The sequence below is a fragment of the Mya arenaria genome, chromosome 3 (assembly GCF_026914265.1).
Source record: "Mya arenaria isolate MELC-2E11 chromosome 3, ASM2691426v1".
Classification (NCBI taxonomy): Eukaryota; Metazoa; Mollusca; class Bivalvia; order Myida; family Myidae; genus Mya; species Mya arenaria.
The window spans coordinates 79,400,280-79,415,699 of record NC_069124.1 but is presented as its reverse complement, the minus strand read 5'-3'; the positions used below and the strand labels follow the sequence as shown (position 1 = coordinate 79,415,699).

Below are 15,420 nucleotides of genomic sequence, written 5' to 3'. Positions count from 1 at the left end.
AGATGGGGCTTTACTTAAACACTATACAGTTATACAATCATATAGTACGCTAAACTGGAGAATACATGGAAGTTAATTAAACAGGCATTTTATGACCATGCAAAAATGTTTCAATAAAAGAATGTTCAATAAAATTTGACCTACTTTTGTAATTCACATATTTAGGTCTTGCTTGTAAAGATTTGAAAAAGAGAGGATGAAAGAGGACAAGTAAACAGACTGCTGAAAGTATGTCAGACCTTCACAGACGCCAGTGATGGTGTTAAGCCTCTGTCCGGGCTGGCAGTCACACATATAGGAGCCCACAGTGTTGATACAGGTGCCGCTCACACACAGACCCGGTATGTACTTGCACTCATCTATGTCTGCAATAGTTAACAATCCCCATACTGACATTCCTGACAATTGACTACTTCCACACCTCATTTCAGATAAGTTAATACTCCTGAAAATATTAAAGCAAAACATCATGTTGGCTGCATATAGAGACTCTCAACAGGGAGGAAAAGTTATTATAGCAGAATTCAATGGCTTGTTTCTTCTACAACATCTGATAAAATCAAAAATGTTATTCTCATACTATAAAAAACCTTCAATAATTTAGGGTAAAAAACAACAAGAATGAGATTCCTGTTGGCATGATATTTAACATGACTTTATATCCATCCATTGGAATTATAAAATACTAATAAAATAACCCAGAATACTTCAAGAATTGCAAAATCTGCTATTTGGCAAAAAGAATGCTGTGTTCAACCATGAAGTTGATAGGCAATGGAAATTGGATTTTGAAAGGCAATGGTCAAGTACCTTAATCTCGCTGGTTCCTTCTTCTAGAGCACTTATGCAACCTTAATACATTATCTAAACAGTACCATCAGAGAGCTTGAGTAAAAAATGAAAAAAAAGTTCAAAATTTAATATTCTTCTTGTGTAAATGCTATCAAAGATAAATCACACAATATTTACATGATATCATCAGGTGCATGCCTAAATTTGGGTGTGCTGCAGGGGTAAATTAACACGAGGGCCACAATGGCCCTAAATTGCCCACCTATGTGAAAGTTTTAAATCTTTGTTACCACTAGAAAGTGTTGCACACCAAATATCTTAGCTCTAGGCCTGTGAGTTTCAGACAAGAATATAATAAGTTTATGTTTTTCCTGTATATCTCTATGTAAATCAGGCGACCCTTGGGGGCAATTTAATTAACACATGGGCATTTTTTTTAACAATCTTGGTAGAGGACCATAAGAAAATGCTACACATCAAACATCTTTGCTTGATTTTTGTTTTCAAATATGTACACATGGTTCAAATTTCATTGGTGACGTTTCAAAAATAAGAGAGTAGGTCAAAAGGTCACCAGTAAGTGTCAAAATTTATACTTGTTTTCAAAACTGTATGCATGGTCCAAATTTCATTACAGTAGCTTAAAAAATAAGAAAGTAAGTGAAAAGATCGCTATCACGGTCAACCGATAACACAGTTGATAATGTGCTCAAATATGTACACATGGTCCAAATTTCATTGGTGAAGTTTCAAAAATAAGAAAGTAGGTCAAAAGGTCACCAGTAAGTGTCAAAATTTATGTTTGTTTGCAAAACTGTATGCATGGTCCAAATTTCATTGCAGTAGTTTCAAAAAAAAGAAAGTAAGTCAAAAGATCACTATCATGGTCAACCAACAACAAAATTGATATATGTGCTAAAAGCTGTACACATGGTTCAAATTTCATTGTGGTAGCTTCAAAAATAAGAAAGTAGGTCACAAGTCTGTGTCTATAATGATTTAAGTTTTCAAAACTGTACACATGGTCCAAAATTAATTGCAGAAGCTTCAAAAAAAGAAAGTTTAAAAGGTCACAGTCAAGGTCATCCAAGCACAACATTGGTATTTATTTTCAAAACTGTAAACAAATTCCATAGCTGAAGCTTCAAAACTTAGATGTAGGTCACAGTCAAGGTCATCCAAAAACAACAAAACTTAGATGTAGGTCAAAAGGTCACAGTCAAGGTCATCCAAGAAAAAACAATGATATTTGTTTTCAAAAATGCACAAATAGGGCAAATTACATAGCAGTAGCTTCAAAAATAGAAAGTAGGCCAAAAGTTCACAGTCAAGGTCATCCAAACACAACATTGTCATTTGTTTTCAAAACTGTACACAAGGTCCAAATTTCATTGCTGTCGCTTTAAAAATAAGAAAGTACGTCCAAAGGGGTGGTGACAGTTTTGACCCCAGGGGCATTATGTGAACAATCTTGGTAAAAGACCACTGCATACCAAATATCCAGGTTCTGGACTTTGCAGTTTCAGAGGAGAGTTTTTCTTTTGCAAATAGAAAACTTGTGACACCAGGGGAAGGGCCAGTTTTGATCGCAGAAGAATTATTTGAACACAACTTGGTAGAGAACCACTATATGATGCAACATAAATATAAAAATATCAAGAGTCTGGTCCTAGCGGTTTCAGACAAAAAGATTTTCAAAGATTTCTCTACAAGTCTTTAGGAAACTTGTGACCCTCTGGGGGCATAATTTGAACAATTTTGGTAGAGGACCACTAGATAATGTAACACACCAAATATCAAAACTCTAGCATTATGGCTTTGTCAAGTTATTAAAAGTTTTTCCTTTTGGTTGTTAAAAGCAATTGTTGACGATGCACGCCGGACACAGACCGAAACAATAGTTGGTCAAAATTATGTAAGAACCATAGTGGTACTTTATTGTTAGTTGTACTTTATTCTCAGTTTGCCTTTTACAAATAATAATTAAAATAATAATGTTTGAAAAGTGACTAACATTAGGGTTCTGTGGTGAAAAAAAATGCCTTGATTCACTTGGCTTTTTTCATACATAATTTTGAATTTCAAAGAAAGGATTGTTTCTTGAGAGAAAGACATGAGAGAAGGAATGGCGATTGTTCATGCCAATGTTTCATAAAATATTTGAAAATTAAGAAAGTGGCTGGTTTTACGTTCTTGAATAGTGTAGTAAAAATAGTATTTATTGACATAATTCTTACCGTAATTTTCCTTAAATAAAATGACTTTAAACCATAACATTGCTATAACTATTTATTTATAAAACATATGACAGACCTTGGCAAGTGTTCTTGGCAAGGTTAAGAACGTAGCCCCTGCGGCAGGGATGGGGGTTTGCGGGGCACGCTTCGCATGGATCACCCCATGCCATGCCCTCTGTAGCACAACACAGATGCTTTGTGCACACAACATTAGGGATCTGGCCTCGACACATGTTGTTTTCAAGGTTGGTATAACATGGTCCCGTTCGCTGGTCTGAAATAACAGTTGCCATATAAATTAAAATAGCAAATTCCACTTGTATACCTACCTCTTTAATTCTCATTTTCAAAATACATTAAAGCTTCTTTTAACAACCTATTCTTTATAAGGTAAGCTTGTTATGAGCATACCTAAATTTTGGCAATGAAAAGTGGAGGAGGATCAAAATTTAACACAGATTTGTTTTTATATGGAGTTATGGACCTTGTTTCTTTGATATGTATGTATAAAATTCCTAATTTTCCATACCATTTTCACAACTTCCACCCGAGAAGCCACTTGGACAACGACACAGGTTTCTGGCTACACATACTCCACCATTTTGACACGCTGGCTCACACAAGGATAACAGGCTTCCTGTAACATGTGCACTTTGCAATAAAATGTTAAGATAAATATGACTATTTTATACAGGTTTCCAATACCTCAGAGCATTTTTCATCTGAAGACTGATTAAATAAATAAAATGTAAATGTGATAATGCCATATAAACTGACAAAAGAGACACAACAGGACTGTACAACCTTTCATGCAGATATAAATGCTTGTCCATTTGAGATTCTCAAGTTCTTAGTTTCATGTGAACAGTTTAGTTAATGCCAAGTGAAAAGACATTGCATGCACACACTCACAACTCTGCCACACCCCACCCCACACCAGCACCATAAAAATACAACAACCTTTTTCTTCTAAAAATGGAAAGAATTAAGACAGACTAAGATGAGTATTTCCATGTTCGGTCCAGCAGGCAAAATGTGTATAGTACAAACCTCCTCCACCAGATGATCCGCAGTAAGAGGCGAGCTCCCCGGTGAAGCACAAACAAAGACCTGGCCTCATGCAATTTCCTGCACCTCCACAGTTTCCACTGCATTTTGCTACAACAGTCAATTACACATGTATCTTTTAGCTCACACTGGAACACATTTGAGCAAAGATTTGTCAGCAATACATTCAAAAGTACAATTTGATCATTGTCATTTGCAACACAATATGTCCAGAGATAACTGGAATAATAAAACTATTCACTAGTAAGTGTAGCTTAAACTTAAGACCTGGGATTTTCTAAGGATATAGCGCCCATATTTCAATATGGTGAATTTCTGTGCCAAGTGTTTTATCCTTCCAGGTACAACTCTTCATAAGACTAGCATAAATATGGGTTATTTTGACTAGAAATGCCTCCACAAAGGGTGATCATCAACAAAAAAAACTCGAACCATCAAATATTGATAGGTTTATGTGACATGGAATGTGAAAATGTGTAATGAACAAACTGAGTTTTTATTTAGCTTAGCCGTGCAATAAATTGCAACTGGGATGCTATGACCAGATACAAGTTTTCTACACCACCTGGCCAACAAGTTTTCTACACCACCTGGCCACAGATATTGATGCTGCAAATTTGATTTTTTTTTAAAGTTTTTAAGGCCATTATTTACTAACCACTATTTAAAGATCAAGAGAATTTATTTTTTTATATAGTTAAGACGTTAAAGAGATGGTCCCTTATTTTTCACTAGCTTTGATCATATATATTATATAATAATAACATAGAACTATATCTAATGACAATAAAAGAATGCTTTTATTAAAATATAGGAGAACATGTGTTATAACAGATGCACAATTTCGAACTAGCCACAATAATGCACATTTAGAGAACTTTTTTTAACATTTGGAAATTCAGAGTTGCCAAATCAAAATCGTCAAAGACTCTGAAGCGGCTGTTTATATGGACTATATTTCAGACTAAAATTTGTTAAATTTTTCTTTGGGGACTACCCCAAACCCCCATGCTTGCATTTTAATCCAAAGTAGATTTATGTTCTAAGGGAGGGTTGAACAATACCCCACCCCCTCTTTCTCCCTATCTCATTCTCTCTATCTCAACTCTGGCCCCTATTTCTCGAAAATTCTTTAAGCTTAACAGGCTTAAGTAGCTCATTTCAAATAGTCAAAATGTGATTTTGGTAAATGAAATATGGTTATTTTTAATATCCATAAAAAATATTCCTATTTTAAGGTTGAATAACTCTAAATGAAGCTAATATAACGCCAATTATAGACAAAGAGAAATAGTGAGATTAGCTTAATCCTGTTTAAAGGGACTTAAGAAGTTTCAAGAAATTGGGGCCAGACGAACTCTAAACAAAGGGAAGCGATCTTAGATTTAGGTTACATACTACTATATTTTTGACAGTAGCAGACAACACTTTTAACGGATTCCAACCACATGAAATATACCTTTGCATTGGTGATTAGGTATGGAAAACATCGCAATTATTAAGCTAGCCAATTATTTTTTATCAAGATATTTGATGGAGCGCGGTTCATAACCGTGTTCTAGGCCTGTCCTACAATGGGAGACCCATAAGGCCTGTCCAACGATGGGATAGCATAACTCGCCACTCCAACGATAGGTTGGCAAAGATCTGCACAAGACAACGTCTCTTTAAAAATGTTAAAACGTTCAGGAAAGACATATTCGTATAAGTTGAGAGGACATGATCTTCAAATTGGTCTCAAGGAAGCTGATACAACTGATACAGTCTAACCCCGTTGGCTCGAACTCGCATGGCTCGATTTCCTCATTGGCTCGAACAGGATGTAAAATACCAATTTCTTTCAACTGAATGAAAGAATTCTCGCTTGGCGTGAATTTTCCGCGGCTCGAATTTTTTTGCCGGTCCATGTGAGCTCGAGCTAACGGGGTTCATCTGTAGTTGTCTTCATGTCGGTATACTCTTTAATGTTTTGACACCCTGCTTGCATATTTATTATTCAGATAATGTCAGTATAAAGAATTCTATACAAAACGTCCATTGATTACCCAAGTCTATCCACCGTTGCTTGGATTAAACTATGTCGTGTTAGGGCATAATAATTGAAACACCGTTAATTATGTTGACTTATTGCGAAGAAAATAATTTTATGTGAAGAATTTACGAAATCCAAATATAGCACTTGGATAATTACTTACGCAAAACGCACTTTGTACTGCCCTGTGGTATGGACCAGCCCCTACAACACCGCCGACGGTTTGCAGACCCACAAACGTTTGCTCTAAAACGAAAAGAATATACCTACGCTATTAGTCTTTAATACTTGCACGTGCAGTCGTTATTCTTTTTTTTTACTGTTTCGCCGAGATAAAAGGAAGTACCGGTCTAGCCGGATACCATGGCACTGAGGGTGCTTTGCCGATTAAGCTGTTTGCAGTATGTTGTACACGTGAAACATAACTAGTTTAACGAAAGTGACAAAACAATAGTCATTGTCATGCAGGATATGTCTACAAACATGTAATTTACATAGTAATCTATTGTGCTATTATCTAATGACAAATAACATTGTATTACTACATCTATTTATCTCTTATTATAAATGAATTAATTATGACTACCATGGGTGCGTATAAGGGGAAACTTTCTTATGACTATTTGCCAAAGTATAACACTCTATAAAATGCTACTTCTTCTTCTAAAAAAAATTACCCCAAAATGATGTCGTTTCCTCTTTATATAGTGAAATGCATTATTTTGAGCTTTTTGCCATTCAATTAGATAGTCTTTGGAGGCTGTAGTTTCCGGTCTATGCAGACTCGATGTTAAGAAACCGGAGAGTGGAAGTACCGAATACTTACTCTTGTGTTTCTGACGTACTACTCTCCTGAGTACTGAATACTCCATAAGAAAATATTCATTCCGCTTACCCAAAATGGGGTTTCAGTCTGATATAATAGCTTTTAACAAAAGTATGCCTTAAATTAAAGGAGCTTTGAGAATATACTAATACATATACACGAAATCCTAATACTGGTACATTATCTGTCTGTTTGTGCATATAGCGTTTTCCTCAAACCAATAACCATAAATTACTTTAAATTACCTCCAATTTTGCTATTTCAACTTTTCTGCAATGCAATGACCAATTTGAAAACTATTATGTAACGTAACATAAAAACTTACGGCTTGATCTTGTTGCAATCTCATATAAATGTCTTATCAGTAACATATCAAGCTATGTTTATGTTGTAAAGTATAACATACTCTAGCTTGTTTGAACAATGTTCAAATTTATGAGATTAAGAAGTAAGCAATTTCAGATCGTTTACTTTCTGATTTTGAGTGAAAACAGAGTTAAGAGACGATGATAGATATTTAATGAACGTTTCTTGGCAGACTCAGCAGTCTTGTATATTTTACGTGATAAATGTCATTCATGCTAACGTCTACCGTATGTTTCTAACCTCATGGCTAAATTCCTCTAGATATAATTTAAGATTTGATAGTGAACGTTTTAAGTTGGGTCAAGTGGAGAAAAGCAGATAAACCAAAGAAACTTAAAGTTTCATGCATAAATATACTGTAGAATGATGTTTTAAGGTTGTGAGATACACTGCGTTTTAGCAGAATATGCATTTTGGGGCATATTCTTTGACAAAAATGTTGAGGGCAAATACTGGAACTGTTGCTTGCTGGACACGTGGCCTTACCCCTTTAACGACGTGACCTGTCCGTCCGCCTGGTATTGCTGGGAACGTCGCCCTTCGCAGTCCACAGTCGTCCATATGACCACAATGCAAGTCCATAATATAAAAGTAATCCAAGTATTATGGAATGTCATAGTGAATGTTATAGTGAACGTAAGTTAATCCTCAGATGCGTTATCACAGCTAAATAGATGTTACCTCAAAGGGTGGTTTCGTGGACAAAATAAATGCATCATCACAGAAAAGATAACTGTCTCAACACTTCATACCAACCCGCACGTGGATTGCTACCAGAAATTCAATTAACAAATAACGTTAATGTAATTCCATTCAGTTAAATAGCACGACCGAATTTCTCTTATACTTAAACACTCATTGTTTCTCCACAATAAATCTATTATGTCAGCATTTCTCACATAAGTTAGTAACTCATAAATCTACGAACAGCAAAACGCACGGGAAATATTCCAGACGGTAGCCCGTGTCACTCAGTCTTCCAAGCAGCATCTGTTTTAGATAGGAAATGTAAATATTGGTTTTAAACAGAATTCAACGATCTAAAATTACTCAATCGCACCTGCGTTTGTTTTTTATCAGGAGTAAAAACCCTCTCCAACCAAAAATAATGAAATGTAGATACCGTATGTTCAGGAATTCCGAAAATTAAGTAACTCTATCTTATCATATTTACTATTTACTTATAATTTATTTCGAGCACATACCTTTCTAATTTCTAGCATTCTGCTTACTTTCACCATTTGTATAATAAATTAAATGGCTGAGATGATAAAAATATCTGAAATTTTATCAACATTAAATATTTGTTTCCGTTTATTTGACCACTCTTGATAATTGTTAATGAACTTAACATTTTCATTCCAATACACAATCGAAAACAAACTTACAAAACTATCCAATTATATATTTCAATTTTGAATTCCTGTCAGTATTCGCAGTCATAGTATGACCAACAAACAATACTTTATAAGAAATTCAATGTCCAGGGTGTCGAATCCTTACAAAATTCACGGTGCTTACGATGAACGGTTTTATAAAACCAAGTTCAAACACTATTTAATTGCATTAATATAAATTATATCATTAATAACCTTCCAGCTTTTGAGAGGTGCTTGACACGGGAGAAATCCAAACACAGCCGACGTACAGTTAGAGGTCTCACAGCAAGAATGGACCTACTGAAAAATATCCTGACTCGGACGTTTTAGTAAAGCTAGTCTTAAATGCGAGTTTTGAGAAATTCTTGTTTTTTATAGGGTTAAATGTACTATGGGTATACAAATCGTTCTAAAATTGTCGCTCATTTTGTTCGTGTTTCAATCGTACTTAAAGCGTATGTCCTGAATGTTCATATAAAACTTTAACCTGCTAAACTATGAAAATTCACTATAGGTTTTTATACTCGTTTACATGTATTTGTAAAATATTTTTGATATTTTAATACCGAATTTATATGTATATATACATAAGAGTATGCGAGTTTGCCTATTTTCCATATGTTAAGTTTTTTATTATTTCTCGGACGTTTGTAAACTTGCTTTGTACTTGCACGGCATTGCATTAATAATCTCTAGTAAATTATGTTGATATACCTTACTGTGTCACTGATTAATGTGAAAAAAAAAACTTCTTGGAGAAAACATAGTTCGAAATAAAGATGTTGTTTATTTAAAAGTCAACTATAGTACTTTATGTCAACAGGGACATTCTGAGAGTATCTGCCTGGGTATATCTGATTGAAGATACACATGAATAATCCTATAATCCGCTTATCAGTTATAATGGGTTGAACAAATAAAGTAGTGAAAGTCTTCAGTTTTTCTTATGGCCACTGAGGTAAGAAATTCCTGTTTACAATGTGTATGTCTGGTTTGTAAATGAAAGTATTAACTCGATGGCCCTTCTAAACTTAATCAACTTCAAACCTGCCAACATGAAAAAAAATGCAAATAAATATTTGAATTACACCCTATGAGAGTTACTTAAATCCTTTGATGTACCAGTCAATGTGACATATAAATTAAAAAGGTATATTATGAAACATGAATCGCATGTAAATGTATCAATTTTATTGTTTTTGTCGCAACGTGACTGAAACAATACTATTCTCGCTATACATATGTTCAAAGTATACATGATTTCAAAGCCAAAACCATTAGTAAAATACCGCGATTGCCGAATAAAAGCAAAACGCGTTAGGAGGAACGAGCTTTCCTGGCGTTGACACATGGCGATCACTTGCATTCATGATCACTTAAAAGTGTTGACCTCTACCTGATTTAGACTAATTGTTTCCCTTTCTGGTTAATTCGCCAATTAAAAAGTATATAACTGTCAAGGTAAATGTAATTCAATAAAAATAACTTCGAAGTCAAGGTAAATGTAATTCAATTAAAATGTAATGACTCGGACAAAAAATCACCATTTGAGAATGGTGCCACGCTGCTTTCTGATAAGTTAAAAAGCGTCATTTTAATTAAAATCAGGGATTCCAATGTTGCCTAGAAATGTTCAGAAATGAACAAGAAAATGTAGAATGCTTAAAAAAAGATAAAAGAATGTGATCATGTGTATTTCTTTGAGAATACACCAATTCTACCTTTCAAAACCATTTTTGGTGTCAAATTTCTTATTGAAGTGAATTTAAAACAAATTGCAACTTCTATTTTGCATTGCTTTTGGGGCAGAAATTCAGCCACAAATGCCAATGGACGAAAACATGAAAATATTAACATTGATACATATAAAAAAAAAATTCATGTTGTTTTCAAGTGTCAGACTGCAGTGTCTCCGTGTTGTTTTTTCAGCCTAAATTGGGTCCCATTATAGGTTGCAGTGGCGGATCTACTGGGAGGTCACGGAGGGCCCATGCCCCCTCCCCCCCAGCTGACCGGCAAGTTATGTTTTTGAGTCACATCTTTATTGTACAAATAAATTGTTTTATTACAATTTAAAGTTTATATTATTATTTCGTCAAATATACAATTGAACCTGATTCTCGTTTTCCGTTACTTATGGTATGCCAATTTCAAAGTATGATATAGTATGTGACATGAAAAAGTAATCATTGCTTTAAAAAATGTCATTGTGTGTCAACAAGATATGTGTGTGCATGACAGTGCAAGTTTAAATTCAAAACGTTGCCGCCTTGAAACTTTCCATTTCGGCTTTTATTAACGTCCAGTTCTAGGAATCATGCTAGAGCCTCGAGCTAGAAACCCTTTTTGGAATTTGTTGTCAAGTTGTTTTTACTTCCGTTGACATAAATGACAATGACATCGGAAGTACAGTAATGTTGAGTGCAATCAATATACTTAAGTTACTGTAGGTTTATACAGTATTTATTCTACGTCATGAATGTGTATCTCAGGTGGCCGAGTGGTTACAACTTTGCCTTCAAATCCGTCGACCCCCTTTTGATTGCCCAAACCTGCATGATATTATTTTTTTTGAAAGGTTTATCTTATATCAGTTAATGCTATCTTTTTAATTCAATTGAACTGCCAAAGATCATTTACAGCGGCGACAAATGTTAATTCTATGTCATTATATGATTAAAATAATGCATTGAAAAAAGTTTTATGTTTATAGTTAGTTGCCCCCCCCCCCCAATTTAGAAAGTCCTGAAGCCACCACTGGGTTGATACCAAAAAATAAATTTTAAAGGCAATTTATGGCTAAATTAAAGAGCTCTATTAAAGAAAACAACATACAGTATAGAAAGGTTGATATTTTTTATCTGTACTTTTTAGCTTGACTATCCGAAGAATAAGGAGAGCTATCCTAGTCACCAGAGCGTCGGCGCCGGTGTCGGCGTCGGCGTAACCACTTATGTTAAAGTTTTTGTAAGAGTTTGTGTACCACCTCAAATATTGACATATGGCTTTGAAACTTTGCACACTTGTTCAACATCATGCCCCCACCCTATACACAGGAGGAGGTAACTCTATCAAGCATTTTGACAAAATTATGCCCCTTTTTTACTTAGAATTTACTTTTAAGTTTGCGTACCACCTCAAATATTTTCAAAGTCCTTAGACATCCGGCTTTGAAACTTTGCACACTTGTTCACCATCATGCCCCCAGCCTGTATACAGGAGGAGGTAACTCTATCAAGCATTTTGACAAAATTATGCCCCTTTTTCCACTTAGAATTTACATTAAAGTTTGCGTACCACCTCAAATATTTTCAATTCAATTTATGTTAATATCTCAGCACATCATGTATTGCATAGAAATCTAATGTAACAGTGATCCATGCATTTTTCGCCAAAACTTTTCAATCCATACACCGAAAAGCGCGGAATAGTCCAGCGCGCTGTCTCTGTGACAGCTCTTGTTTTATCTGTAGACAAAATAATATGCTTTTTTTAGATCACTGAAATCAAATGAATTAAACATGATAATGCATTAAAATTTGACAAAATAATTTTTTGCAATAATGAACAGGTGCTTTAATGCTCTGTTTGAAAATATTTTGGAAATTCACAATTTAGTAGTTTCTGGGAGTAAGATTAGGTATTATTGGTCCCAGGTAGTTTGTACAGTTAAAAATCCAGATAGCAGTTTCTGGTAAAATAGGTGTTTAATTTGCTTTTATGAAAAGGTTTTGCACTTCATGCCTAATTTATACTTTTATATTTCCAGTAAAAGTGTTAGTGATAAAAAATATGCTGTATATTAAAATTACCAGTAAGGCCATAATGAAGTCTTAAATGTGTTCAGTTTCAAAGAACATCAGTCTTAAGACTCGACTCCAGCGCTTCTTGAGCAAGGAGGCTTGGACTATTCTTTGTGTTTAACTAGTATAAATAGTATAAATAGGAATAAAACTGCATTTTCACAGTATTTTTGATAAATAAAATGCTTTTAGTTTCCATATGTGACAGTGTCAAATTGGATGTGTCAACCAACATTGCATTTTGGGCTGAAGTGCTGATGCATCATTGGATAAGTATCATTATCTCAATACTCCTACCAGGGTTGGAGATATTTTTGCCATCTGGGACTAAATTTTTAGAATTATACTTACAGCTCTCAACAAGAAGTTGTGTTGAATTTTGAAGAAATACCTGTTGCTTATTCATGTCATGTACATATATTACATACGAGTATGATATGTATATATTCTCTAAAGCGTTTTTGTATACATATAATAATACTTTTATTGCAAACATATTTAATAATCTCATGTAACTCCTTAACATTTGTGTGTAATATTTTTGGAATACTAATATATATTACAATCACATTTATCAATTTTATTTATTTTTTTATGAGATTTATTTTCATTTTCCGAACAAAGTTGAGTGATATAAACAGTGTCAACGCTTGTGTCAACTGATTGGTATGACATGTGGCATGCATTTGTTCCCACCTCCCAATATTCAGCAAGATTGAGTTATGTCTAGTGATTAGGGTATTCCACTTGTGTAATTAGTCTTAACCCAAATAAAAGAGCCTGTCTGGTGAATCTAATCAATCTCCTATTCAAAAAAAAGAAAAGTGCTTTACATCTTAAATTTCATGTGATTAAACCCTGACAAAACAGGAAATTTGTACATCTGGTTTTCAAGTTCTATTGACACATCATATTGTTTTCTCTGAGCTAGGGCATTGCTTGCATGAGATTTTCCCTCGGGTCTTGAGGTAAATTTAGCCAGATTTCTTTGGCAATTCAGACTAGTTACTCTTCACTGTTAATGTTTATGATACATTTGTGCATGGAAGACCATTTTCAGCCTAATCTACCCGATCACTCCTCATGTGGAGTCTAAGATGGATGCTCTTTGAAAGTCAACACATTCATGTCCGAATTCGAGATCATGCATGCTGGTACTTTAGTATACAGCATAATTTCCATCAACATCTCCATTATTGTAGGGATAAATTACCCCGGTATATCTGTCTCTCATGTGAAGGTTTAAAGGCCGATCAGCTGAAGTTTGATTTTATGAATGGGAATGTTAATCTTTTTTCTGGAAATTACAAAAAACATTCCAAGATGATTAGGTAAGACATGGACTAAGTTTTATAAATGTAATGATGAAAAGTAACTTCAGCAGGATTTGTACAAGGGTACTCTGGGTCTGCAGTTGGGCAACAATAGCCATGTTAGCATTTTTGGCGACACTTTAATAGGTAGTTTGGTAATGAGAAGCCTTCAGTAGGTCTATTTAAAACCCATTCTTTCCAGATATTTTGTCATGATTATCATAACATTCATGTCTGAGTTCAAGACACATTGTGAAGTGTTATTTTAGCATGCCGGTCATTGTATATCAAAAATGCCTTTACTGGAAAGATATTCTTATATGTATATTAGGTGTCGTTTATAAATGCAAAATAAACACATGATTTACTATGCAGTTCCAGCTTAGAGTTGATATTATGATCAATCATTTACAAATATTGAACTAAAGGTCAACATTGGCATCTATCAATAGTGTTATTGTCAAAGTCATTTGTTGAATATATGTCCATAAGAGTTGTCTTTCTATAATTTAAGAATGATTTCTTTTAAATCTTTTAAAAAGGAATAAAAGCTTTTGCCCAACTTAATGTGCTACTTATTTTTTAAGCAATGCTACATACCCCGGTACATGAAAATAACATAACATTCTTCTCAGAAAATGCATTTTAAATAATTATTTAAAAAAGAAAAGAAACCAAACTGTAAACTAGGAATGGTTTGTACATGCATGCATGAAGATATTCAGTTATTTATTGATCATTCAAAAGATTCCCAAAACTAGTTTCAACAATCTCCTTCTTGTAAAACTAGATTTTGTGCTGGAGTTGTATCCCTTTGTTAGATTCTTTCAGGTAAGAGGTTTGTGTGAGAGTTAAATGTAACATAAAAAGAGAAAAATATTGGGAGAAATGTTTTGTAGAATAATCATCTCCTTCAAACCTAAAGGAATAAACATACAACCTTATATGAGTTACATATGAGTTACAGCATTTTTCTTTCATTTTTAAAGTCCCGGAATAAGGAAGGCTATCCACTCGTCAGCATTGTCATCTCTGTTGCACCTTGGTTTTGCATGTAAGGCAACATCCTGCAAATAAATCAGTAACCAGTCATGTCATGGAACTTTTTATGAGTTTATTTCGGGTATCAGAAAATAAAGTTACATAAATATTTTATGAATTTAATGCAATTTATACCTGTTTTTGACAATTTGGTTAGTTTGGCATGCAAGCCACTTTCATATTTACTGTTATTATTCTTTAAATTGTCCATCCTCTAATAATCGCACACACCCCAGTTTTTGGCTGAACACGTCCATTTTTGGGCGCTAAATCGTGCAAAACATTGCCTCCTTTAAACGCCCACCCCCAATTTTTTTAAAAGAAAGGATACCTTTCAAACAACAAGTTTCCTGATTTCCTGCTTCATAAATGCCCATGCTTCACTTTTTGTCTTTACCTCCAAATATTATATTGATGACTGATTTTCATTTTGGATAAAAGCAATTGTCTAATTAAAGCCCATCCCCTACTTTGAACTTGTGTACAATTCTAATAAACGCTCCGGCGGTATGGTACATAGAAGTGTCTTAGTAACATTCATTAAAATGATTAAGAATTCCGCA

The 15,420-nt window shown here is 34.3% G+C and overlaps 1 protein-coding gene across 1 annotated transcript in view; it reads right to left on the bottom strand.

Moving 5' to 3' along the window:
* The window catches only part of LOC128228192 (fibrillin-2-like), a 44,957-nt gene extending 30,124 nt beyond the window's left edge, over positions 1-14,833 (bottom strand). Inside the window, exons 1-7 of the mRNA XM_052939354.1 lie at positions 14,757-14,833; positions 7,808-8,311; positions 6,293-6,375; positions 4,080-4,187; positions 3,559-3,666; positions 3,106-3,303; positions 240-365 (exon numbers count right to left, since the gene is read on the bottom strand). Coding sequence (XP_052795314.1) covers positions 240-365; positions 3,106-3,303; positions 3,559-3,666; positions 4,080-4,187; positions 6,293-6,375; positions 7,808-7,938 — 754 coding nt within the window. The 5' untranslated portion in view covers positions 7,939-8,311; positions 14,757-14,833. The remainder of the gene's footprint in view (positions 1-239; positions 366-3,105; positions 3,304-3,558; positions 3,667-4,079; positions 4,188-6,292; positions 6,376-7,807; positions 8,312-14,756) is intronic.
* Between the last annotated feature and the right edge of the window lie 587 nt (positions 14,834-15,420).